This window comes from Hippopotamus amphibius, chromosome X, assembly GCF_030028045.1.
Source record: "Hippopotamus amphibius kiboko isolate mHipAmp2 chromosome X, mHipAmp2.hap2, whole genome shotgun sequence".
Taxonomy (NCBI): Eukaryota; Metazoa; Chordata; class Mammalia; order Artiodactyla; family Hippopotamidae; genus Hippopotamus; species Hippopotamus amphibius.
This window is the reverse complement of record NC_080203.1, coordinates 40,167,914-40,194,023: the sequence shown is the minus strand read 5'-3', so window position 1 is coordinate 40,194,023 and position 26,110 is coordinate 40,167,914. Positions and strand designations below refer to the sequence as shown.

General features: G+C 37.4%; 1 protein-coding gene across 6 annotated transcripts in view; it reads right to left on the bottom strand.

The window, feature by feature from the left end:
• The window catches only part of ACSL4 (acyl-CoA synthetase long chain family member 4), a 69,836-nt gene that overhangs the window by 8,358 nt on the left and 35,368 nt on the right, over nt 1–26,110 (bottom strand). For 3 of the 6 annotated variants that reach the window (XM_057718259.1, XM_057718258.1, XM_057718262.1), the window contains 13 exons: nt 23,021–23,260; nt 22,601–22,778; nt 22,115–22,224; nt 21,859–21,997; nt 17,615–17,765; nt 17,336–17,459; nt 16,527–16,598; nt 13,619–13,758; nt 12,647–12,819; nt 8,131–8,205; nt 5,459–5,650; nt 3,771–3,885; nt 544–701 (listed from right to left, as the gene is read on the bottom strand). In XM_057718259.1, coding sequence (XP_057574242.1) covers nt 544–701; nt 3,771–3,885; nt 5,459–5,650; nt 8,131–8,205; nt 12,647–12,819; nt 13,619–13,758; nt 16,527–16,598; nt 17,336–17,459; nt 17,615–17,765; nt 21,859–21,997; nt 22,115–22,224; nt 22,601–22,778; nt 23,021–23,248 — 1,855 coding nt within the window. In that variant the 5' untranslated portion in view covers nt 23,249–23,260. Of the gene's footprint in view, nt 1–543; nt 702–3,770; nt 3,886–5,458; nt 5,651–8,130; nt 8,206–12,646; nt 12,820–13,618; nt 13,759–16,526; nt 16,599–17,335; nt 17,460–17,614; nt 17,766–21,858; nt 21,998–22,114; nt 22,225–22,600; nt 22,779–23,020; nt 23,552–26,110 lie in introns of all 6 variants that reach the window. The other 3 variants (XM_057718260.1, XM_057718261.1, XM_057718257.1) reach the window with 2 other exon arrangements.

Genomic DNA, 26,110 nt, shown 5'->3' with positions numbered 1-26,110 from the left:
CATTCCAAACACAGGCTAGATGACCACCTAGCAGGGATGCTGTGACATGCAATAAAGAACTAGTTAGCTATTATGAGAGAGCAGCATTGACATATATACACTACCAAATGTAAAACAGATAGCTAGTGGGAAGCTGCTGCATAACACAAGGAGATCAACTCGATGATGGGTGATGCCTTAGAGGGCTGGGACAGGGAGGGTGGGAGGGAGTTGCAGGAGGGAGGGGATATGGGGATATATATATAAATACAGCTGATTCACTTTGTTGTATAGCAAAAACTGGCACAACAGTGTAAAGCAATTATATTCCAATAAAGAGCTTAAAAAAAAGAACTAGTTAGGTTATTCTACTATATAACATTTAAAGACCCTTCCAACATGGAAATTCATTTTATATATTTAAGAGGCAGATTTTTTAAAACACAACATAGTAATACTCCAATAAAAATTTGAAAAAAAGCCAAACACCTTGAAGAGGCTAATGCACAGGACCTCATAAAATAACTTTTAGGAACTTCAACAGATAAGCAATTTTTTACTTACTGGTATTTGCAGCTTCTCTAATCTCTTTCAGTATTTCAGCTTCCATGGCAGGGTTATTGCAGATATCAACCCAAGTTCCTTCCACTCCTTTCTGTTGTGCCAAAAGTGTCAACCTCTGCTGATTAGGAACCACAAAACTTATCACATAGGACTGGTCACTAAAAAATAAAACATAATAGAAACTAAAACATTAAGAAGAATTATTCATAAAGTATTCAAAGAAATGTACACATAACTCCATATATATATTTCTCTTGTTACAGCTTCATTAAGAAGTAATAAAGCCCATAGTACTGCAATAAAGACAGACATACACATAGACCGATGGAATAGAATAGAGAGTCCAGAATAAACCTTTGCATATATGTTTAAATGATCTTCAACAAGGGTTCCACAACCACTCAATGGGGAAAGGACAGTCTCTTCAACAAATGGTGTTGAAAGAACTGGATATCCACATACAAAGAAAAGTTGGACCCTTACCTTACAGCACATACAAAAATTAACTTAAAATAGATCAAAGACCTAAACATGTAAAAGCTGAAATTATAAAACACCTAGAAGAAAACATAGAAGAAAAGATTCATGACATTGGATTTGGCAATGCTTTCTAAGATATGACATCAAAAGCACAGGCAACAAAAGAAAAAATACATGAAGAGTATAACAAAAACAAAAAATTTTCTATGTATCAAAGGTCACAACAAAGTGTAAAAAGGCAATCTATGGAACTGAACAAAATATTTGCAAATCATATGTCTGATAAGGGATTAATATCTAGAATGTATAAAGAATTTCTACAACTAAATAACAACAACAACAAAATAACCCCATTGAAAATGGGCAAAGACCTGAAACCATAAAACTCCTAGAAGAAAACATAGGGGGAAGATCTTTGACATAGGTTGTGGCAGTGATTTATTGAACTGACACCAAAAGCAAAGACAACAAAATCAAAAATAAACAAGTGGGAGCATACAGAACTAAAAAGCTTCTGCACAGCAAAGAAAATCACCAACAAAATGAAAAGGCAACCTACAAAATGGGAGAAAGTATTTGAAAATCATATCTGATAAGGGGTTAATATTCAAAACACATAAAGAACTCATACAACTCAATAGCAAAAAAAAAAATTCAATTAAAATATAGACAGTGGAACTGAATAGACATTTCTCCAAAGAAGACATACACAGGGCCAACAGGTACATGAAAAGGTACTCATTACTAATTATCAGGGAAATGCAAATCAAAACCACAATAAGATATCACCTCATACCTGTTAAAATGGCTATTATCAAAAAGCCAAGGAACAACAAGTTTGGTGAAGATGTGATGAAAAGGGAACCCTTGTGCACTGTTGGTGCGAATGCAAATTGGTACAGGCACTATGGAAAAAGAGTATGAAAGCTCCTCAAAAAATTAAAAATGGAACTACCATATGATCCAGCAATCCAACTTCTTGGTATAAGTCCAAAGGAAATGAAAACATGATATCAAAGAGATATCTGGTCCATGTTCATTGCTGCATTAGTCCATAATAGCCAAGATATAGAAAAAATAATTAACAGGTGAATGGATAAGGAAGATGTGGTGTATATGTACAATGGAATATTATTGAGCCACGAGAAAGATTCTGCCATTTGCAACAAAATTGATGAACCTGGAAGGCGTCATGCTAAGTGAAACAAACTAGACAGAGAAAGACAAAAACTGCATGGTATCACTTAAATGTGGAATTAAAAAAAAAGTCTAACTTATAGAAAGAGTACTAAAGTGGTTGCTAGGGACTGGAGGGTGGAGGTTGATAAAAGGGTGCAAACTTTTAGCTATAAGATGAATAGGGTCTGATGATCTAATGTATAACATGGTTATACATTAGATGATCTGTGATTACAGTTGATAACACTGTACTGTATAATCGAAAATAAGAGGGAAAAAAAGTTAATGGGCAAAGGACTTGATAAGACATTTCTCCAGAGGTGATACACAAATGACCAACAAGCAGAGAAAAGATGCTCAAACATCACTAATCATTAGGGGAAAGATATCCCCTCAAACTCATTACCTTGACTACTATTAAAAAAAAAGTAGAAACAAATATTGCTGCGGATGTGGAGAAATTAAAACCCTTGTACACTGTTGATGGGAATGAAAAAAAAAGTGCTGCCACTATGGAAAAGAGTATGGCAGTTCCTCAGAAAAGAAAAATAGAACTACCATATGATCCAGCAATCCCAAATCTGGGTATATATCCAAAAGAACTGAAAGCAGGATCTCCAAGAGATATCTGAATATTCATGTTCACAGCAGTATCATTCACAATAGTCAAGAAGTAGAAGCAATCCAAGTTGTCCATCGATGGATGAACAAAATGTGGTCTCTACACACAATGGAATATTATTCAGCCTTAAAAAGGAAGGAAATTCTGACACATACTACAATGCAGATGAACCCTGAGGAACATTCTGTTAAGTGAAATAAGCCAGTCACAAAAAAGACAAACACTGTATGATCCTATTTATTCAAGGTATCTAGAGTAGTCGAATTCACAGAAACAGAAAGTAGAATGGTGGTGGCCAGGGGCTGGGTAGGGGGAGCGGGAAATGGGGAGTTGTTTAATGGATACTGAGTTTCATTTCTGCAAGATGAAAAGTTCTGGAGATTGGCTGTACAACAATGTGACTATACTTAACCCTGGTGAACTGTACACTTAGGAATGGTTAAAGATGGCAAATTTAGGTTTTGTGTTTTTTACAATTAAATTTTTTAAAGGGAGTAATAAAGCCCAGAAAAATAAACCATATTAACATATAAAGAAAGAAAATGGTTCAATCTCTCAGGTTTTTGATTTAGAAAACTTGTACTAGCTGTGTTACCTTCTTGGGAAAATTACTTATGTTAAGTTTCAGTTATTATGGGTATTAAATGAAATAACTGTTGCGGCATAGCTAAGTATTTAGCAAAACATAGTAGGGGCACAACAGTGTAAAGCAATTATATGCCAATAAAGAGCTTAAAAAAAAAAGACATAGTAGGTGGGCTAATAAATAGTTAAAATGCCTGGATTATCTCAAATGACCTTTAAGCTGTTGAATTCAAGAACTTTCATAAGTTTATAACATTCCCCAACTCTGAAAGTTTGATGTTTCCCTTATGATTATATCAATTTTTTCCCAATTATCCTTTTACTGTAAGCATATGAAACACAAATGCAACTTTAAAATTACCTTTTGGCAAAAGCACAGATGTTGTCAATAAGTGGACAGTTCTTCAGTGCAGCTTCTACTTTCCCAAGAGATACATATTCTCCTGCTTGTAACTTCACCAGATCTTTCTTACGATCTGCAAGTCATGACACATGTTATATTACCATAGTACATTTATTAAGGGATGTCCAATTCTGATTTTCTTTCAATCTCATTGCCTTAACCTTTATCTATAAAGATGCTTCTTCTAAAATCTTGTTATATATAACGCTTGCCCATACACATCAGTTAAAAAGAAAAAGCCTAGTTAAAGAAGTACTGGCTAAAATGTTATACCCTACGCCAAAAGCTTTAATATCTTAATACAATCAATATTATAATGAATTTCATAGAAGGAACAAAGACTTCGGAGCATTAGATTTGAATAGTAGCTCTGCCTGTCACTAGCTATGTGATCCTTGACATACATATCAGTTGACTGCTCCAACCCTGAGTTTTATCAGGGATAATGATGCCTACCTTATACAGGCATGTAGCACAATGTCCGGCACACAGAACACAGTCAATAAATGTTCATCCTCCATTTTCTCGATTTGTCATTATCTTGTTAAAATGACAGTAATCTAATGACATGCTGGCATAGGATGGCACAGCTTGGCTAATCATCAGGTTGCTTACATCCTTTATGTGAGTGCTAACTGGCCTACCTGTAGGCTGGGAACTCACTCTACTGGCAACAGAGCCAACCTTTCATTCTAGCACAATTAAGGATCAAGGGGAAAAAGGCGGTGGGGTGGGGGTAGGTTACTGGTTCTGGATTGAGCCATGTTTTGATGGCTCAGGAATTTCCCTGGCAGATCAAACTTCTAGGCGTAGAGCCAATTTTCCCAGGAAATCTCTAACTATATTCAGGTCATATATGGGTCCAGAGACAGACTTAAATGGACTGCTGGAGATATGACTGAGGAAATTTTATGGCTTGAAAAGGACCTGAATGGGACCCAACAGAGCGGTTCTTATCAGCTAGCCAAATTTTTAACTGTTGCCTGATTAAAGTGAGTGTAAGGGCTATTTTGGAGTAGCTTTGACCTTAAAAGTATATTTCAGTAGGCTTAGTAAGGGCAGTGCCAAGCCAACGGACATTCTCAGAAAAACAGATTGATGTTGAGGACTGATATTATAATTTTCTAAGAGTCCAGGCTAGTTAGAGTCATATAAATGGCCACTAGGGAAAATAACATATCCACAATGCTTCTTGGGTGGGGAGGTAAATGGTGAGGAAGGCCTAGAATAGCGTATGTTACAGTAGATGGTTATATGGAACCAAATATATCAATAGTTGACCAAAACAAAACAAACAAATTAAACCTCTTCGGGGCAATTTTTGTTTTCTCATTGCCAACTGCTATTTTCCTGCCCATCCTCCCCACCCCAATGCTGCTTCTGCTACCACTTACTAAGGTGCCAGCATTGCCCTACTCTAAACATTTTACATATATCAACTCATTTAATCCTAAGAAAACCCCTACCAGGTCAGTATTGTTGTCCCTATTTCACAGATAGAGAAGCACAGACAGAAGTTAAATAACTTTTCTAAAGTTTAAACCAATGAAATCATCAACCCTATTAATGACTTGGTCAATATTACCTTTCATATATGTGGAAGCTACAAAAAGCAAAGAAAAGCACAAAAAAGAGAATACACTGACCGATAATCTGTAAACACCCATCGGGATGGAATTCTCCAATATCACCAGTGCAAAACCACCTCTGGCCATTTTCATCCACACAATAATCCTCAGCTGTTTTCTCTTCATTTTTAAAATATCCCATGGAGATATTCTGTCCACCGATTACGATTTCACCTCTGGGGTTTGGCTTGTCGTGAATTGTATAACCGCCTGCAAGTCATAAAAGCAAATTAGTTATTGCTCTAAATCAAAATTTACTTGTGTTAATTCTTAAAGATCCTACTATTTTTCTGCTGATCAAATTTAGTTCACTTTACAGCAGTAATATTTGCTGAGATTTGTGTGAGGATAGGGGTGACCACGACTGCAGGAGGACCACCCTTCCCGAACCTTTCCAGGATCATAAAATTTCACACTTAGAACGTCATTAAAGTTTAGGGTTCATAAGAGTTCTGTTAAGATAAAATCACCCCCAAGAGGGGTAACATGTGAAGTTGTTAGAAGTAAATTATTGATATGTTGATATCAAATGTGTTTCAGATCTGTTCTAAGGAGGTTTTAATCAAAGAGTGTAGGTAGTAAGTGCCTATCAAAGGCATCATTGAGAGGGAAACGTTTTCTTACCTTTGCCTATGGCCAGCCATGACTTTAAAAGTGGAAGCACTGAAATAATTGACGACTGCTAAAATATTTTATCATACCCATTACCTGTTTATAACTGACCAAAGCTTACTTTAAGGAAAATAGAATACAAGAATCTGAATTCATAAACCGAGACGTTGGTTAGATTTTATGTCATAAAAGAATTAAAAGCAGAGTTCTTTCCAGCTGTTAGCTACTCGTATACATTTAAAATTATTCAATATTTCAATATGACAAAACCCACTGTACATAAAACATTAAAATCATTCTTCTTATATAAAGCAAAGGTTCTTTCATAGCAAGGAAAACGCTAAATACGGACCCACTCCCCAAAACTGACATTAAAGCTCAGTACCAGAAAAATTGGAAAATAAAAATTAAAGGCAAAATTCTTCTTACCAAGTTTTACAAGATACCGTGTTTCTTTGATCCCACTGCCTAATGAATAACTCATTTAATAAAGCAATTTTGATGCTGATGCCCAATATACATAGACACACGCTCCCTGTCTTTTTTCAGATTTTCATTCTAAAATTGGAAAGGCATTATCATGGGAGAAAGGAAGAGGATTTACTCCCCAGATGTAAAACACTTGGGAATGAAACTGGCCTTTCAATATGGTATTTAAACAGGAACGGTTGTTTGCTCATACAGCACAAACAATAATGTACATAATAAAAAGTCACATAGGAGAAACACTTGTAGAAACTTCAAATGTATGTAGACAAAGCCCATTCATTTCCTTGGGTGCAAACAACCTAATGGATGTGTCCTACAAGATAACTGGTCCTTTTACAGTTTCAGTCTACGGCTCTTTACAGACAACAATATTGTACTATATTCCTCAAACTTGCTTAGAAACTAAAACTTAGGGCTTCCTAGGTGGTGCAGTGGTTGAGAATCCGCTTGCCAATGCAGGGGACACGGGTTCGAGCCCTGCTCCAGGAAGATCCCACATGCCGCGGAGCAACTAAGCCCGTGTGCCACAACTACTGAGGCTGTGCTCTAGAGCCCGTGAGCCACAACTATTGAGCCTATGTGCTGCAACTACTGAAGCCCACGCGCCTGGAGCCCGTGCTCTGCAACAAGAGAAGCCACGGCAATGAGGAGCCCGCGCACCACAACGAAGCGTAGCCCCCACTCACCGCAACTAAAAAGAAAGCCCACGCACAGCAAAGAAGACCCAACTCAGCCAATAAAATAAATAAATAAATTTATTAAAAAAAGAAAAACTAAAACAATTATCCCATTCCCATTAAAAAGAAAAGGCAATTATGTAATATAATAGAGATGCTAAATATCCCTACAGCAGCAATCATATTATGACATATAAATGTATCAAATTAACATGTTGTACACCTTAAATTTACACAATGCTATATGTCAAAGAAATTAAAAATAAATGAAAATCTTAAGCTTTTTAATTACTCTTCCTTTATCTGCCATGGGTAGGCTATTAATTATTTTGTAGTTAATGAATATGTTTAATATTTTTCACAATTTCATCATAGGAAGACTCCTTTCCTTTTGAAGATTATCAGCAGTGTCTCTAAAGCACAGGTTTCCTCTAAGTGGCTCACCTTCTGCAGTTACCTATAAAAATTAAACTATAGAAATAGTTGGACAATTGATTCTCAACTATAAAACTGTTTGCTGGGGTCAAGAACTAAGAAGCTGGGTGTGGGGGCGTGTGATTAGTCACTCTATTCCCTGAAAATCTGGGGTTTCATTTCCCAGCCCAAACCTACTCACTAGCAAAGTCGAGCTTCAAAGGATAGGATATGCATCCTTTTCCAAACCCAGGGAATGCCCCACTAAGAATTTTTTCTTCTTTGCCATCGGACATTTCAAAGTTCAGAATCATCATGCCTAGATGCTAGAGATTTTCTTTGCCTCTTGGGAACCTAATGGTGTTGCTGAAGAAAAAGAGCACAGGTAACAAGCAACAGCAAAGACTTGCTACCGCAGGCAACCTAACACTTTTTAAAAATGGAAGCCTAGAGGCTCATGGTGGTTTTCAGCACATCATCATGTCATAAAATGCTTACCTTCCTGCCAGTCTTTTAGCTTAATTTCACAGCAAATAAGAGGGGCTCCAACTCTGCCAGTAGTATAGTCAGTAACTATAAGGAAAAGAGCAACGAGATTTTAATTAGTGTGACACATTTCAGACTCCCACTAGTGTGATTACAGGAATATCGGAGTTGGAGCCAGATTCTGAAAGATGACAAAAGAAGAGGCCACAGTGAAAGGAGTGCAAAGCCTGATCACTTTTTAATACTTCAGCTTCTTTCTTTCTTTTCTTTCTTTCTTTCTCTTTCTTTCTTTTTCTTTCTTTCCTTTCTTTCTGTTCCTCCCTTCCTTCCTTTCTTTCTTTCCCTTCCTTCCTTCCTCTTTCTTTCTTTCCTTCTTCCTTTCTTTCTTTCTTTCCCTCCCTCCCTCCCTCCCTTCCTTTCTTGCCACACCGCACAGCATGTGGGATTATCTTAGTTCCCTGACCAGGGATCGAATCCGTGCCCCCTGTAGTGGAAGCGTGGAGTCTTAACCACTGGACTGCCAGGGAAGTCCCTTCAGCTTCATTTTAACGGTGCAATGGATTTCAATGTTGGTACATCATTTTGGCTTCTCATGGCTACATTTCAGATAATTAAGTACAAAAATCTCTGTTAAAGGAGGAGAGCTGGCTCCACCATTATCTACCTAGGATTCCGGTAAGACAGATTTTGATGGGAATTCCTCCTCTACAACTCAGTGATTGAATGTATAACTTGGACAAGCTACTTAATTTCTCTAAGCCTCCATTTCCTCATCTATCTAAACGGGATAATAAACAGAACCTATTTCATACAGGGATATGCTGTGAGGGTTAAATGAGATGATTCGTGGACAGTGCTTAACATCTGGCAAAAACAGGGTTCAATAAATGTTAGTGGCTATTATCCAACGTGAGGATGATGATGGGATCCTTTTCTAGGTTGTGATTATTGCTCACAATAATCAAGCATTTATGGACAACCTATTATGTACCTAGCGTTATATTAAACATTGTGAGGAAAACACATTAACGGTAAGGAGACCCTGCCCTCAATGAGCTCACAAACAAACCACCTGGAGAGAAAAAGCACATGAAATAATTTAGAGCACTTTCAAATACTAAACTGCATGGTACTGACGGTGAGCACAACAGCACCTTGGAGACCAGAAAGATCCACGTAAAATGAAATGGCTGGGAAAGACTTAATTGAAGAGTTGCACATGAGAAGATGGCCATGACCAGATAGCAAAAAAGGGCATTGCAAGAGAAGGGAACAGAAAATACAAGAAAGAGTAAGAAGATCGGCTTGTCTGGAGACAAGAATCCAGGTGTGTACACAGGTGGGAAGTAATGATGAATAGGTACAATGGTGCCACATTAGAGATGTCTTAGAAGCTAGGTTCACTAGGTATGAAGCAGTGTTTGAGGTGGACATGTCTAACAGAAGAAAAATGCATGAATCAGAAGTGAGATAATAGAGGCAGACACAGTAGCTGAAAGTAGATGCCAAAGGTGGCAGGCAGGAGAGGGAGTTATTCAATGAAAAAAATGGGAAGATCTGGTAAAAGTTAAAGATATTAAAAATAAACCATCAAATGACTTCAAAGCTAATGCCCTGAATGATTTTAAGGATGGTTATAACACTGTCAAACAATGTGGCAATGGAGAGATGGTTTTGAATAATGGCACTGACTTTGGACACGAGTTTAAAGGGAAAGTGAGATAATAAAAAAAAATTACTACACCCCATTGTTTCACAACCTGGGGTGATTTGCCCCTTACGTAATATATAACATCTAAAGATACAATTCATTGTCACATTATCTTGCAGCTAAACATCCTACAACGTGCAGGAGAGCTCCCAACAATAAAGAATGACCTGGCTCAAAATTTCAACAGTGCCGTAGCTGAGTAACACTGCTATAGGCTGTTGAAAACAAGAGAAGAGGAAGCAAACAAGAAGTCAGGGCAGGAGTGTAGGTTTGAGAGGGAGCACAAAAATGATACCTTATTCCAACAGTACAGTTCCCCGAGGAAGTGATCATTTAGGGAGAGAGGATATAAGACCAGGGTGACAGAACTCTGAGGTCTGACAATGTGTCATAAATATTTACGAGGCTTAAAAATAAAGGGTACACATGACTCAAGTTTCTAAAACTAAAATATGTAGATTTGCATTGAATCTGTCATTACTTAAGAAGTATAAAGTTACCATGGTTCCCAAAGGCAATGCAAATTGGCCTTACCAGTAACAATTAATATAATTATTTGCCACATTAAAAATGTTTACCTTCACTGGAAGAATTCCCTCTAAGAACAGGAACAAGACAAGGGTGTCCACTCTCACCATTATTATTCAACATAGTTTTGGAAGTTTTAGCCACAGCAATCAGAGAAGAAAAAGAAATAAAAGGAATACAAATTGGAAAAGAAGAAGTCAAATTGTCACTCTTTGCAGATTGACATGATATTATATATAGAAAACCCTAAAGACTCTACCACAAAACTGCTAGCACTAATTGATGAGTTTAGTAAAGTAGCAGGATACAAAATTAATGCACAGAAATCTCTTGCATTCCTATACACTAACAATGGAAGAGCAGAAAGAGAAATTAAGGAAACTCTCCCATTCACCATTGCAACAAAAAGAATAAAATACCTAGGAATAAACCTGCCTAAGGAGGCAAAAGATCTGTATGCAGAAAACTTTAAGACATTGATGAAAGAAATCAAAGACGACACAAACAGATGGAGAGACATACCATGTTCCTGGATTAGAAGAATCAACATAGTGAAAATGACTGTCCTACCCAAAGCAATTTACAGATTCAATGCAATCCCGATCAAATTACCAATGGCATTTTTCACAGAACTAGAGCAAGAAATCTTACAATTTGTATGGAAATGCAAAAGACCCCAAATAGCCAAAGCCATCTTGAGAAGGAAAAATGGAGTTGGTGGAATCAGGCTTCCTGACTTCAAACTATACTACAAGGCCATAGTGATCAAGACAGTATGGTACTGGCACAAAAATAGAAAGGAAGATCAATGGAATAGAATAGAGAACTCAGAAGTAAGCCCAAACACATATGGGCACCTTATCTTTGACAAAGGAGGCACGAATATACAATGGAAAAAAGACAGCCTCTTCAATAAGTGGTGCTGGGAAAATTGGACAGCAACATGTAAAAGAATGAAATTAGAACAATTCCTAACACCATACACAAAAATAAACTCCAAATGGATTAAAGACCTACATGTAAGGCCAGACACTAGAAAACTCCTAGAGGAAAACATAGGCAGAACACTCTATGACATCCATCAAAGCAAGATCCTTTTGGACCCACCTCCTAGAATCATGGAAAGAAAATCAAGAATAAACAAATGGGACCTCATGAAACTTAAAAGCTTTTGCACAGCGAAAGAAACCATAAATAAGACTAAAAGGCAACCCTCAGAATGGGAAAAAATAATTGCCTATGAAACAACGGACAAAGGATTAACCTCCAAAATATACAAGCAGCTCATGCAACTTAATACCAAAAAAGCAAATAACCCAATCCACAAATAGGCAGAAGACCTAGATAGACATTTCTCCAAAGAAGACATACAGATGGCCAACAAACACATGAAAAGATGCTCAACATCACTCATCATCAGAGAAATGCAAGTCAAAGCCACAATGAGGTATCACTTCACACCAATCAGAATGGCCATCATCACAAAATCTGGAAACCACAAATGTTGGAGAGGGTGTGGAGAAAAGGGAACTCTCCTGCACTCTTGGTGGGACTGTAAGTTGGTACAGCCACTATGGAAAACAGTTTGGAGGTTCCTTAAAAAACTACAAATAGAACTACCATATGATCCAGTAATCCCACTCCTGGGCATATACCCAAAGAAAACCATAATCCCAAAAGAAACGTGTACCATAATGTTTATTGCAGCACTATTTCCAATAGCCAGGACATGGAAGCAACCTAAATGCCCATCAACAAATGAATGGATAAAGAAGATGTGGCATATATATACAATGGAATATTACTCAGCTATAAAAAGGGATGAGATGGAGCTATATGTAATGAGGTGGATAGAACTACAGTCTGTCATACAGAGTGAAGTAAGTCAGAAAGAGAAGGACAAATATTGTATGCTAACTCACATATACGGAATCTAAAAATGGTACTGATGAACTCAGTGACAAGAACAAGGACGCAGATACAGAGAATGGACTGGAGAACTCGAGGTTTGGGAGGGGGCGGGGGGTGAAGGGGAAGCTGAGACGAAGCGAGAGAGTAGCACAGACATATATATACTACCAACTGTAAAATAGATAGTCAGTGGGAAGTTGTTGTATAACAAAGGGAGTCCAACTCGAGGATGGAAGATGCCTTAGAGGACTGGGGCGGGGAGGGTGGGGGGGACTCACGGGGGTGGGGGGAGTCAAGGAAGGGAGGGAATACGGGGATATGTGTATAAAAACAGATGATTGGACTTGGTGTACCCCCCCCCAAAAAAAAAATGTTTACCTTCAGTAACTGTCCCAGCACCACACGATTCTGTCAATCCGTAACCCTGACCAACCGGGCAGCAGAAGCAGACGTTCATGAATCGCTGTGTCTGCGGAGACAGGGGTGCTCCACCAGACAGCATCATACGGACATTCCCTCCTAGGAGAGCCTTCACTTTTTTAAACAGTATCCTTGATAGAACGGGGTGATAAATGATTTTAATATATGCATAGATTATTCTTGGTGACACACTAATTTATAGACTCTGGAAAAGATTTCTCAACTTTGGTTGAACACTTAAATTTCAGGACCATTGTGATAATGAGAGTGAACAAAGCAACAACTAGTAACACCTTGAAAAACTGCCAGAAAAACCCTTAAAGATGCCAAAAGAAAAATGTACAATGTGGAGAAACTGCTTTGACACACAGAAAATGAAAGAAAAGGATGATGTCAAAGAAAAAACGTAAAGTCATCTTTGGAACATGTAGTCATCTATCTTATTTCGCTTCCAATGAAAAATGCTTCCCCATCTCAACTCCCCAGCGCCATATTTAAAATAACCGTTATACTCATACACTTAAAATGCTATTTTATGAATACAATATATCAGAAAACCTTATGCAAAATAAATCTTGAAAATCACTTTTGGTTAGAAACGGCATTTTTTTAAACTCAACTGTCTTGACACAAAAGTCTACTCTAGTTTTCCTTCGTGAGACCAAATTTTATAATTAAATATTAAATATGTACTCAATTATTAAAATTTGTTGAATTGCCAAGATCAGAGTTCAAGGTCCTCTGCTTGCTATACAAGCAATGAGGCTTATAGATGAATAAAAGAGAAATTCAACCTTATGATCAAGGTGGTGATGCTCAAACTACATTAACTTGCCATTTACTTAGTCATCCATTTACTTATACATCTCCAGATGTAAAAACACAAAAGGACTTAAAGGCTCAAACTACAGAGCCAATCTGTATACTTACAGATTGCAAAGTGGTGCATCATATCCCTTTTTGATCTGTTCCAATTTGTAATCATACCCTATCTTGAACAGAGTTTTCTGAATATAATTCATCTCTTGGACTTTGCTCATAACATTCTTATAAATTCTATCCATGATTTCCTAAAAGGTAAGCAACATATTAAATAATCTGAAAAGAACAACAACACTGAGACAGTCTTTAGTTGAAAATATCTTACTTACAATATCTTAGGTAAAAGTCTTTAGTATAATGGAAATATTTATTATAGGATTAATTTCACTAACTTGTTTACTATTTCAAAAACACTAAGGACAAGTATAGGGGTTCCTTCAGTTCTATACACTAAGTTTATCTAAAATTTTTTAAAACAGTGACTGGAGTATAAATAATTCATTCACCTGTCACATAAAGATAATTTTTGAAAAATTCTTTTCTTCAAATATATTCACTCATTCTCAAATAGCACCAAAACATCCAACTACGTTGAATCTAATTCTGATGTTTTTCTTACTACTACCTCGTGACTCATAGCCTGGCAGAGAGTTTTACAGTTTCTTAAAATTCTTGTGTCGCTATAATTTAGGCATTTCTATTCCATTTTACTAGAGGCTAAGATAACAAAAAAAATAGGATTCTTGCTCAGAGCTCTTTGGAAAATTAGAAGGAGGCCTAGTTTGGGATATATTGACTCCCAAGCTAACACATACAATACAGAAAACAAAAAAACCCAAATAAGCAAACCCATAAAAGCCCCAACTATCACTAAATGACACTGTCTTGACATTACTTAGCACAAATCAACAAGAATTATTGCATAAAGCACACCTATTTATAAATACCTAGTTTTAAATATTTAAAATAGCAATTACTGTAAATTCAATTGTGCTACAATGAATAACTCTATAGATGGCTATTTCAACATTAGAACAGTCATTCACAAACGAGGACAGCAGAACCAGCCCTTGCATTATGCTACGTGAAATAAGTCAGACAGAATACTGCATGATCTCACTTATATGTGGAACCTAAAAAAGCTGAACTCATAGCAACAGAGAGTAAATTGGTGGTTGCCCAGGTCTAGGAGGTGGGGGAAAGGGGGAGATGTTGGTCAAACGGTACAAACTTGCAGGTGAATAAGTCTAGAGATCTAATATGTAGCACGGTGACTACAGTTAACAAGACTGTATTGTATACTTGAAAGTTGGTAAAAGAATAGATCTTAAATGTTCTCATCATAAACACAGAAATAGTAACTATGTGAGGTGATAAATGTGTTGATTAACATTACTGTGGTAATCATTTCACAATACATATGTATATCAACTCATCACATTGCATACCTTAAAGCGACACAATGGTATGTGTCAATTGTACCTCAATAAAACTGGGGAGGGAGGGTGTAGCAAAGCATTCAAGCATGGTACAAAGTTGTTTTCTCCATTTCCACAAAAGGGATCACTACTGGATAACTGAAATCTTTGTTTATATCTGTGATTGGGAAATCCCAGAAGTTCCCTAAAAGGACTTTAACATCCTATAACTTATCCCTCTTTAAAAAGTGTATGGTATGCAAATATCAAATCATGTAGTACACCTGGAACTAATAAAATATTGTACATCAACTATATTTCAATTTAAAAATCTCCCCCAAAGGAGGAATAATACTAAACCCAGCATATTGCTTCCCAAAACAAAACAACAAACACAATCCTAAATAGACAGCCATAGTGGTTAAGAAGTCTTTGTGATCAGACTGAGAGAGTTTAAGCTTTAATTACCACCTATGGGCTCTGTGACCTTTGGCAAGTTTTTTTTCTTTATAAAATGGGGATACCAGGACTCATCTAGCAGAGTCTTAGGGAGGATAAAGTGAGATGATCCATCTAAAGCAGTAAGCACAGTGTCTGGAACATAATTAAGTACTATGCTACCTATTAGCTACCTATTATTAGCACTTTTATTATGCTTTTAATCAGAAGTCTCTCCTTTCAGTTTGTAAACTTGCTGAATTCTACAGCACCTCTAAATAAAAAAGCAAAGCCTACTCTGATCTGTTCTAATTCTTTGGTTATTTGGTAATTTTGTAATTAGAAGCTAAAAAAAAACCCAAGTTATCTTCCATCTGTAATTCTTAGAAAAACTTGGACTGAACACTTCATTATCTAATCTCAGGCTGTCTGTGTGCAAAAATAATTCTCTGAAAGATATTGGGATAAGATGTAAATTCTGATCATAATACAAGCAGTAGTGATACCCCCACTGGAGTTTCCGAAGCCTAAAGCACTAGAATACATTTGATTATACAAGTTAAAAACACTGTATTAAGTATTTCATAATTTATCATTACAAGGTTATAAAATGTAACATCTTATTTTTATGAAGGGCAGTATTTCACACAAGGACTCTGAATATCTAGAATTCAACTTTTTTCTCGGGGAGTTCTCTCAAATGACAGTTTCCTTAGTCTTTCTTAGCCACCATAATGGTCAGGAGGCTTGGATTTTAGACTCACCTCTGCCATGAACCAGCTCTGTAACCTTGGACACACTGCCCCAGGTCTCGAGGATGGCCTAGATTGCCTCATTTTTGAATGAAGTGATTAAACAAAATGACCTTTAGAGTGTATTCTATCTTTAAAATATTATGACCACTTCTTAGACTGGGTAATTTGAGCTAGGTCAGTTTCATCACTTAATTTTCAAGAATTAGCAAACCCTAACAGGCATATACTTGAGAAGTTTCCCATTTCCTCTTTCCCCAGTGCTTATTATCTAAGATTTTAAGGGACACATTTTGCCATAATTTCCACGAAGTAAAATTATTTTAAAATGTACACGAATACCTAAAAGTGTTCCTTCTTTAAAAGTCCCAGTGCAGGCAATGAATGACATTGACATTCTGTACTCACCGGGACAGCTGCCATGAGCGTAGGCTTGAGTACAGTACAGTCTCCTTTGCTTCCCTTTTTAATTTTGCTGGACTAGAGTAAAGAAAAAGTAAATAGGATCAAAGAAAGAAACCTGAGCAAAAAAGGTTATAATTCAAGTATTAACAAGAGCAAACACAGACATTTACACGTGGAATTTCATCTCTACTGCTCTTTGAGATATCTGTTCCAACTATCATAACCTACAGGTCTGAGGTATGAGTGTATTAGTGCTTTATCCTGTAGATTCTTCTAGCACATCTCATCCTTCCTCAGAGGAGAAACTCTGATCCAGGATAAAAGAAATGGGATATTTTGGTAAACTGAGCATTTTTATTAACAAGATATCACTAACAGCACAGACCATCCATTTTCAAACAAAAACCAAAAGCAAAACATCTCAACTAAGGTAGATCAAACACTGAAGCAAAACTGAAGATAATTTTAACTTCTTTGATTCGCCAAAAGGCAAAGCCGCATCTCAAAGTCACCACCACGAACATCAACTAACATCATACAGAAATGCTAATTTGATAACATTTTGGTTGACAGAATACTGAAGACAATGAAAGTACTTATTTGTCTCAAAATAATTTTAAAATATGTAGAAAAAGCAATGCTAACAAGTCCTCAAGGTTATTTAGCACAGCTACATATTGCTCGTGGGAGCTATTTTTGAAGCCAAGGAGAAAGATTTAGCTGAGTTAAAATATCTCATGTTTTAGTAATCTGTTCTCAGCCAAACACTGTAACTTAGTATGTTCATGCTAATATAATGAAAAGTTTGTCACCTGGTCAGAGAGTGTAAGTGGAGAAGAATATCCAATCCTACAGCCATAGGTAAAGCAAGATATCTCTGCTGTCAATTCTAGGACATGAGCCAAAGGCAGGTAGCCAATATATGTGTCCTTTGGTCTAAAACAAAGTAAGAGAAATATTTTAGCCATTCTTAAAAAGACACTGTAAATTAGAAACATCAATGACCTTATCATTTTAATGCTGACCATGTTGAGAGAATGCCAAACATGAGCTCTGATTTCTAAGAAGAAAGTTGAATAATTCTCTCTTACCCCAGTCCAGGAATTCTCTCACATTGGCCTGTCATTCCAGCTATCAAATTGCAGTGATGCATCATCACTCCCTTAGGTCGGCCAGTAGAACCACTGGTATACATGACGATCGCCAAGTCCGACGGAGTTGGTCTATTTGGAAGAACGCTCGCTAAACAAATGAAAAAGCGCCAAATTTTCTTTAGTTTACAAGTCAAATTGCTAAACAAAGATAAGGTTTTTAGATTTTGGTGTAATGATCAACTATTTAAAACAAATACTCTATTGTTAATCACCCTGAAAATGGTTATCAAATTCTGGTTACTTGCAATGAGAATTTCACACTCAACCTGGCCCATCTTCTCGATGTTTAACCCTGTCTGTTCATGCCTCTCCACAGTGCTGTTTATAGGGCCTTGTTGCGGAAGGCCCTATATACACTCCTAAGATTTGGAGAATCAGGAAGACAGAGTATTGCGTGTGAGCTTCTCAAGCCTCAGTTGTCTAATCTCTAAAATGAGACAGCTGGACTAGATTATGGTTCTCAACCACTGGCGGGCATGACAATCACCTGTGGAACTTAAATAAAATTCTATCTCTGGACCCTAGTTCTGAACATTCTGATTATGTATGTCTGGAATGGATCAAAGGCTCCACAGCTGACACTCTTACACACTCCTGATTGAAAAACACTGGACTTGATTTTTTTCAAGTTTTTAGAAAATAATTTTATTTTAAAATAATTGAACCATGGATATTGTATTAGGGAACCATTATACATTTAACATAGTTTTTATTAGATTCCAAGTAGCAAGTAAAATCCAAAGTACATCAAACCAAAACGATATCTATTGTTTTGATTGTTGCTTTCTTGAAATCTATACAGGAAATCGTTTTTTAAAAGTATTGAAAGTGCAGTGAGATAAAAATTATAGCGGGAGATCCTTTCTCTCTGCTACACACACACACACACACACACACACACACACACACACTCCTGTAGTTAGAGTACTTGGTATGTGTCTGGATTGGGGATCCTTTTGGGTCTTCCAGAATTAGGTCTTCCTCCCTCATCAGGGTCATACCATACTTTGATTCTTTTTAATCAAAATCTGACAGGAATTTTTGGAAACCAAGAAAAAGAGACAGTTTAAAGGGGTTTACAAGCCCTTCATTTCCTACCAAAAGTAACATCTAAACAGTTTATAAACTTCATTTCTTCTTGCCCTCTGTCTGCATGTAGGAGCATTTAATCATCTTAAGGGTCCTGAGCCCCAGTGCTGTCTCTGCTTATTGAATGATTGCGGGAGGGAAATAGAGAGGTCTTCCCAACAGATTACAGTCAGCCATCCTGAACAGGAATCTGCAGGCTTTCTTTGCAAAGGACCAGACAGTAAATATTTTAGGCTTGGAGGGCCATATGGTCTCTGCCAAAACTACCCAACTTCGTTGCTGTAGAGTGAAAGGAACCATTGGCAGTTGCTAAACAAACGGGTGTGACTGTGTTCCAATCCAATTTCATTTAGAGAAACAGATGCAGGCTGGAGCTTGTTAACCTGTCTGCTAGAGTTGTGCTTCTTGAACTATCTGCTGTGAGGACCTTTGTTTTCCCTAATAATTTATTGATGGATACATTTGTAAAATACAATAAAAATGAATTACTGAAAAAACGAAGTTAATAAGACATAACACAGAAGCTTAAAATTTTTAGATTAAACAGGCAACAAATTACACTTCAGCAAATATAATTAGAACAGTCATACACAGGGAAAACGAATTAGAAAAACTGTAAATGTTTCTTGAAAGTATCTTTCAGCCTATTAATAAAGAGAATTGCTATTACAAGACATAACTTTTTTTGTCATTCCACAATACTAACTAAACAAAAAGTTGAGTGAAACTTCAGTTCCCCATTTATTAAGTGCCTATATGCACACTCTAAACAAACACTGTATGTATGTGTACATGTGTGTGTGCGTGTGTATACCTATCTCAATATTTTAAATTTTAATGTGACAAATTTGCTTCCAGCTGTTTATCTAATCTAGGTTGGATGGACAACAGTGCTACTCACAAGAGACGACGTATATCTAATACTGCTAGTATGGCTTTTTAATAGCGTTATTGAGGTATAACTGATAATACAAAGAACTGAATATATTAATGTGTACAATTTGATGACTGAACATGCACAAACATCCATGATATCATCACCACAATCAGGGTAATAGACGTATCCATCACTTCCCTAAGTTTCCTTGTGTTCCTTTGTTGTTGTTTTTGTTTTTGATAAATTTATGTATTTATTTATTGGCTGCACTGGGTCTTTGTTGCAGCGCGGGCTTCTCATTGCAGTGTTGTGACTCACAGGCTCTAGAGCACAGGCTCAGTAGTTGTAGCACACGAGCTTAGTTGCTCCGTGGCATGTGAGATCTTCTCAGCCCAGGGATTGAACCCGTGTCCTCTGCAGCGGATTCTTAACCACTGTGCCACCAGGGAAGTCCTGTTGTTTCTGATTTGCTCTTTAAGGTGACGTCAACTCTAAAATTCTAACATGCTAAGTTTTAAACAGCACACGGGGGCTTCCACTTTCAAGACAGTGTATCGTGCTAACCTAGTAATCTCCTTTCCTTTCCAGAATACACCAAAATGACCAAGAATCCACAGGTGTATTATCGCAATTAAAGTTTAATAAGATTGTTGGATTCTAAAAAATGAGTTTATACACTGCATGATACTATAATGATAATACATGTCATTATACATTTGTCCAAACCCATAGGATGTACAACATCAAGAGGGATCCCTAATGTAAACTATGGATTTGGGGTGATAATGATGTGTCAGTATAGGGTCATCAATTGTAACAAACATACCCCTCTGGTGGGGGGGGTGTTGATAATGGGGGAGGCTGTGCATGTGTGGGGGCAGGAGACGTGGGAAATCTCTGTACCTTCCCCTCAGTTTTGCTGTGAACCTGAAACTGCTCTACAAAATAAACGTTTTAAAAAATCAGTTTACAAAATGAATTACATTTTTATATACAAGTTAAAAAAACAATTTTAAACAGTGTGATTTAGTACTGAAATAAAGATAAAATTATACTTAAATGGGGTAATGTTAATGCTCCTTAAAGCTATCTACTGTCATAGTTTATAAATCAAGCAAATAGGGACTGCATCCTTCTTCTGATGACTGATGGCAGTCACAGCAGAAGATATGTTAAGCTCTTCTCAGGCTACATATACAACGTGACACTTCACTTCTTGTCATCATCACAACACTGTCTACTCAGGTAAATTACCACTAAAAACGTATGTGCCTTATTAACTGTAGAGATGAGTGGACTAGGTGGGATATGTGGTCTATCGTGCTATGACTCACACAAAATTATGAGGACCAATACCCCCCATAGTTTTGTGCCAACAAATCCCTACCAATCAGGACTTCCCAGGCCAGTTTACCCCAACCTTGCAGGGTCAACCTGGTGTTGAGAGATAATTCTCACAGGTCTCTTGAGTTTCTGCATATCCTGTGAGCAGAGGCACTGACTTTGTTCCGGACTATCTTTCCAAGGATGACTGCACAGTGAACAGCCTTGGAAGATAGAGAAAGTGTCTCCCTCCAGAGCAAAGAGCAGGCATACTTTCTGCCTGTTGTAAAAGACTTGGGTTCCTCATCTAGTAGTGTTGTGATCTTCTCATTAAATATGAGAAAGAAAAATATTTAAATAGAGCATTTCATTTGTTCAACGCTCTTTCCTGATGACCAACTGACATTGTGATATGACACATTTGTTTCAAATGAAATACCAACTACCATATCAGTGGTAGAATAAAGCCATGCATGGTTTTGGCAAACAGCTCTGCATTTTAAAATCAGTAGCAGTAAGCATTTAAAAAAAAAGTTTACTGAATGGACGGCCTGAGATCTTTTCCTTACATGAGCCCAGACTGGAAGGTTATAGTAGGTTTTTTGAAGAAAAAAAAAAAAAAAGTTTGGCAGCAACTGCCGTAAGTCTCAGCCATTTAGTAAATTTTCAAATAGTGGTTATGTGTTTGAGGAGAAAGGGAGAGAAAATCTTAATCATATATGGTCTCAATAGTTTTTAAACATTTTAATAGCTTTTTTTTTTTGAGTTACACAAAACCTTTTTTTAAAATCAGAGAACTTTACAGTTTTCACTTGCATCACTTCTTTTCCTAACCTACTGGAATAATAAGCCTTGAGTACATTAATAAATTTGCTTTAACTGCTTTACTTACAGTTTTCTGGCTTGGATCCCAACTCTTCTACTGATTGCATGCTGTGAATCTCAAATCCTTCAGGGTATTCTGCTTTATTGATAGTCTTATTGTCCACATAAATGATATGTTTAACACAGTTAATATCTAACAATGCAGTCTGTTGAGCAGAAAGAAAATCCAGTTATTAAATATGGGCATGCAATAAACTCAATTACTGAATATTTTCCTATGCTGTCAAACACTACCATGAATTAAAAGAAAATTTCATATTTACCTTAAGTTTACCCTCCAGAAGTTCAACACTAGTAATCAGATAGGTAGCCTCAGATTCGTTTAACCCATGAACTACAGCTTCTTTGCCAAGTGTGGCATATAAAGTCACAACTACATAATAAAAAATAAACACAAAAGTTAGATATATTATTTAAGTCAACTTTTAATGACAGATATACTCACAGATGCAAAGACTTTTTATAACCTAATTTGATTTCATAGTCTCTGCTATTACCCTTCAACCTTGCCTCAAACTTCCTGGTAATTACAAATCTTTCTTACAAATTTTCGGAATTCTAACTTTCTAAACCTAAAGAAACCCAGAAATACTAGAAGTGGCGCAAACTGGGCAAAAGTCAGTCAATTAAGATTCTCAAGGCCAACAGGTTCTGGCTGAGCACTTGCTTGGAAAACAAGAGGCTCTCAGGACAATCTGACATGTAAGCAAAGCCCACTCTCTCCCCCTCCAAAAACACCAGACACTTACGAGGAAAGTTGTACTTAAAGCAGGTCTGTGCTGCAATCATCCATTCAGCCCTGGTCTCACAGAAAATGGCAATAGTGCTCTTTGGTTTCAGTCCCAATGCAGTGAGTCCACTACCAAAGTTATTCACTCTGCAGTTCACTTCGAGATAGTTCACCCATTTATAATTCCCGAGAATTAACTGGTAAAGTGAGACATTGTGTAATATTAGCATATGTACTCAAACAAGCAATTAAAATACTATTCAAAGTGTAGAAGTCAAAAAATGCCCTTAAGTGAACACACAGACGCTATCTATGAGCACCTTCTGCGAATCAGTTACAGGCACTATCATGGAATGCCAGCATGTTTTAAATGCACTTGATTTATAATAAAAGTGGACCTTCCCCTTTAAAAACAATAGAAAGCACAAAAATGCTTTACCTTCTTAAAAATCTTTCCGTTTGGCTGCATTTCATTTTCTTCACTTAGGATTTCCCTGGTCCCCAGGATGTCCTTCTTCCCAAACTTGGATACAGCATGATCAAATAATTTATCCAGGGTGTCCGCTCCAGGGATGTCTATGACAGCTAGCGAGTCGAAGTGTGTGACAGAGCGATACGGACTTCCAGGTTTGTCTGAGGTGGGCTTAGCTTTTATTCTCTTTGCCATAGCGTTTTTCTTCTTGGCATTGGTAAGAAAATACCATGGAATAAATATAAGGGCACTGTATATTGTTATTAACAAGTGGATAGGCAGCAAAATAATGGTGAGCACATTTTGCTTAAGTTTCATAGTGGCAAGGCTTCTAAAATGGTGTTTATTTCTTGTTATTCTTTGGCTTCGGAAAGCCTGATTTTGCTGAAGAAGGCAATAATGGAAGCAGCAGTAAGAGTAGCAGAATAATCAAGGCAGTTCAATTTTAATGATACAGATAAGAGTTAGTAATCTTTGGAAGCCGACAAAAAAGTACACCTGTAGGTGAAGACAATGAACCAGGCAGAGAGCAGGGAAAACAAAACAAAAACAAAAACAAAAGAGCATTAACAAGTTGATAGCACCATTGATTTAAATACTCAGGTCTTTATTAGTTTCTATAATTGATTTGATTCAAGAAAGCGGAAATAACTGGTGTGAAAGACTGGCATTTTCCAGTTTTAATCATTATGGCCATAAATTTTAAATTTAATTTTTGTAGGTTTTTGGGTATACTTCACAGCACTCTACAAGTCAGTTGTGTAACATTATAGTGCCTATATGAGTGATATTTAAGTTTGGCTAAACTTTGCGAGAGTAGAGAATGCCAATACTCTCACTGAGGTTTCTCCTAAATATGTATATGTAAACTGGACAGCTTTAAATAGGGTTTGGTTTTATATTCAAAAGAGGGGAAAAATTCAAAAATAAACCAATTTCAGTTTATTTCTCAAAGATCAACCCAGAAATATTATTCTGAGTTCTTCATTAAGGTAATTTCTTGGTAATGCTATTCACTATCTCCTATCCCCCAAACTGGGGCAAGACAATCATAAAATCATTTCCTACGTGTCCACTTTGTGCTCAAAATTGCACCAGTTGCCTGGGAGTGGTAGTATTAAGACCAAAGTAGTGTAAGTCCTGGCCCTTGCTCATTACGAGTTTACACTTGGGAGGCCATCAGCGTACAAGATAGATCCAGTGTTTTTCAAACTTTGTTTGCAGGAGAAGGGGGCAGCTAAACCATTGCTTCAAATGAACACTTGTGCAGACTTCCCATAAACACTGAAGTGGAATTGCTCTGGCTGAAGCAGGGATTGCGGGTGCCCAGAGTCCCACCCTGGACCTCCTGGAACCCCACTCCCAAAGAGACCATTGGAGCCTTTCCAGTGAAAAGCCTGCGGAAATACCTAAGTGCTATGGTGTGCAGTGCAAGCAATAAATGCAAGAGCAGCTCAGAGCAAGTGCAAAATGGTCCACAGTTACTAGGGGAGGCTTTGTGGAGATTAGACGGAAGCTGGACCTTATGTCAGGGATCTGGAAACAAAGGAGAAAGAATGGAGGTCATTCCCGGCTAGGGAACCACATGAAGAAAGATACGGAGGTAGGAATGAAAGGACTTTGGGAGAGGAGAGAGTGCCAATAAGGTCACTCACCTGACTGGGGCACAGAATACTCACTAGCTAAACAGACCACAGTAGTACAGGATCTGACAAATTGGGCAAAGTACTTTTGATTTGATTTGGCAGGAAACTGGGGGCCACTGCAGGTCAGAAAAACAGTGCCAATTGGAAAGGAAGTGCAGAAACAGCCTCAGGGAGAATAATCTCTCTCCAGAAGCTTGCCTTTCAGCTGAGAAAGCTATTTTGGTGAGTGGCAGTGTATTTCAACTCTAAATTTAAAATATTAATGCACTTTGAGGAGACAAATTGAAATGCATCCTCTGCAACTCTTGTGGAAATGGACTACTGACCCCAAGAGAGTTGTGCGTTTTTATACCAATTACTATAAAATGGTAGCGTAATCCTTAATCGTGCCTCTGGTTTTGTTCATGTCCTTCAACTGAGTGTGGTGAAATGAGCAAGAAACTACAAGTGAAAAAAGACCTGGGTTTCAGACCCCATGTCTGTCACTGACTGGCTGTGTAACCTTAGGCAAAGCCATCTGTCTGAGCTTAGGATCTGACTAGATCAGTAACCCTTAACTTCCTAGAGACGATGGACCCCTTTCAGAATCCAATGAGAACTATGAACCCAGTTCCCCTCAGAAAAATACGCAAAATGGTATACACAAATTCAGGGGATTCCTGAGTTCCCTGGAATCCATCCATGAACACCAAAGGGTGACACCACCCTTACACTAAAAATTTCTGGGGCCCTGGTTCCAACTTTAATTTTATGATTTACTATGCCTAGAAATTGCTTTCCCAGTCATTCTGACAAGTCTGGTCATTCATCCTCTCAAGGCAAGTTACGTTAAGTGTCTATCATAGTGCCTGATCCTCAATATGCAAGATCCTCTCTAACAATCCTCTCCTCCATCAGACACTCCATGACTACCCAAATCCATGCTAATCTTTCCTTTTTCTAATTTCCCACATCACTTGAAATGTCCACCACTCATTCTGATTCTTGATTATAACATCATTTTTAAACATCTAAGCACCTAACTATAGAGCACAGATCAGTAGTTCCCAATCCCATCAAACCCAACACCTCTTTGTTACAACAAATACTTCATAATACTCCTTTATAAACCTTAAAGGGTAGTCACAGATGATAGTCTACCTAAACACATTTTTTTTTTTAGATTTTTTTTATGTGGGCCATTTTTAAAGTCTTTTATGGAATTTGTTCCAACATTGCTTCTGTTTTATGTTTTGGTTTTTTGGCCTTGAGGCATGTGGGATCTTAGCTCCCTGACCAGGGATCAAACCCGCACCCCCTGCATTGGAAGGCGAAGTCTTGAGCGCTGCGCCACCAGGGAAGTCCCCTACACACACAATTTTTTAAAACAATTCCTTACTGGTAATATAAAGAAATACTGAAAGGAAATTAA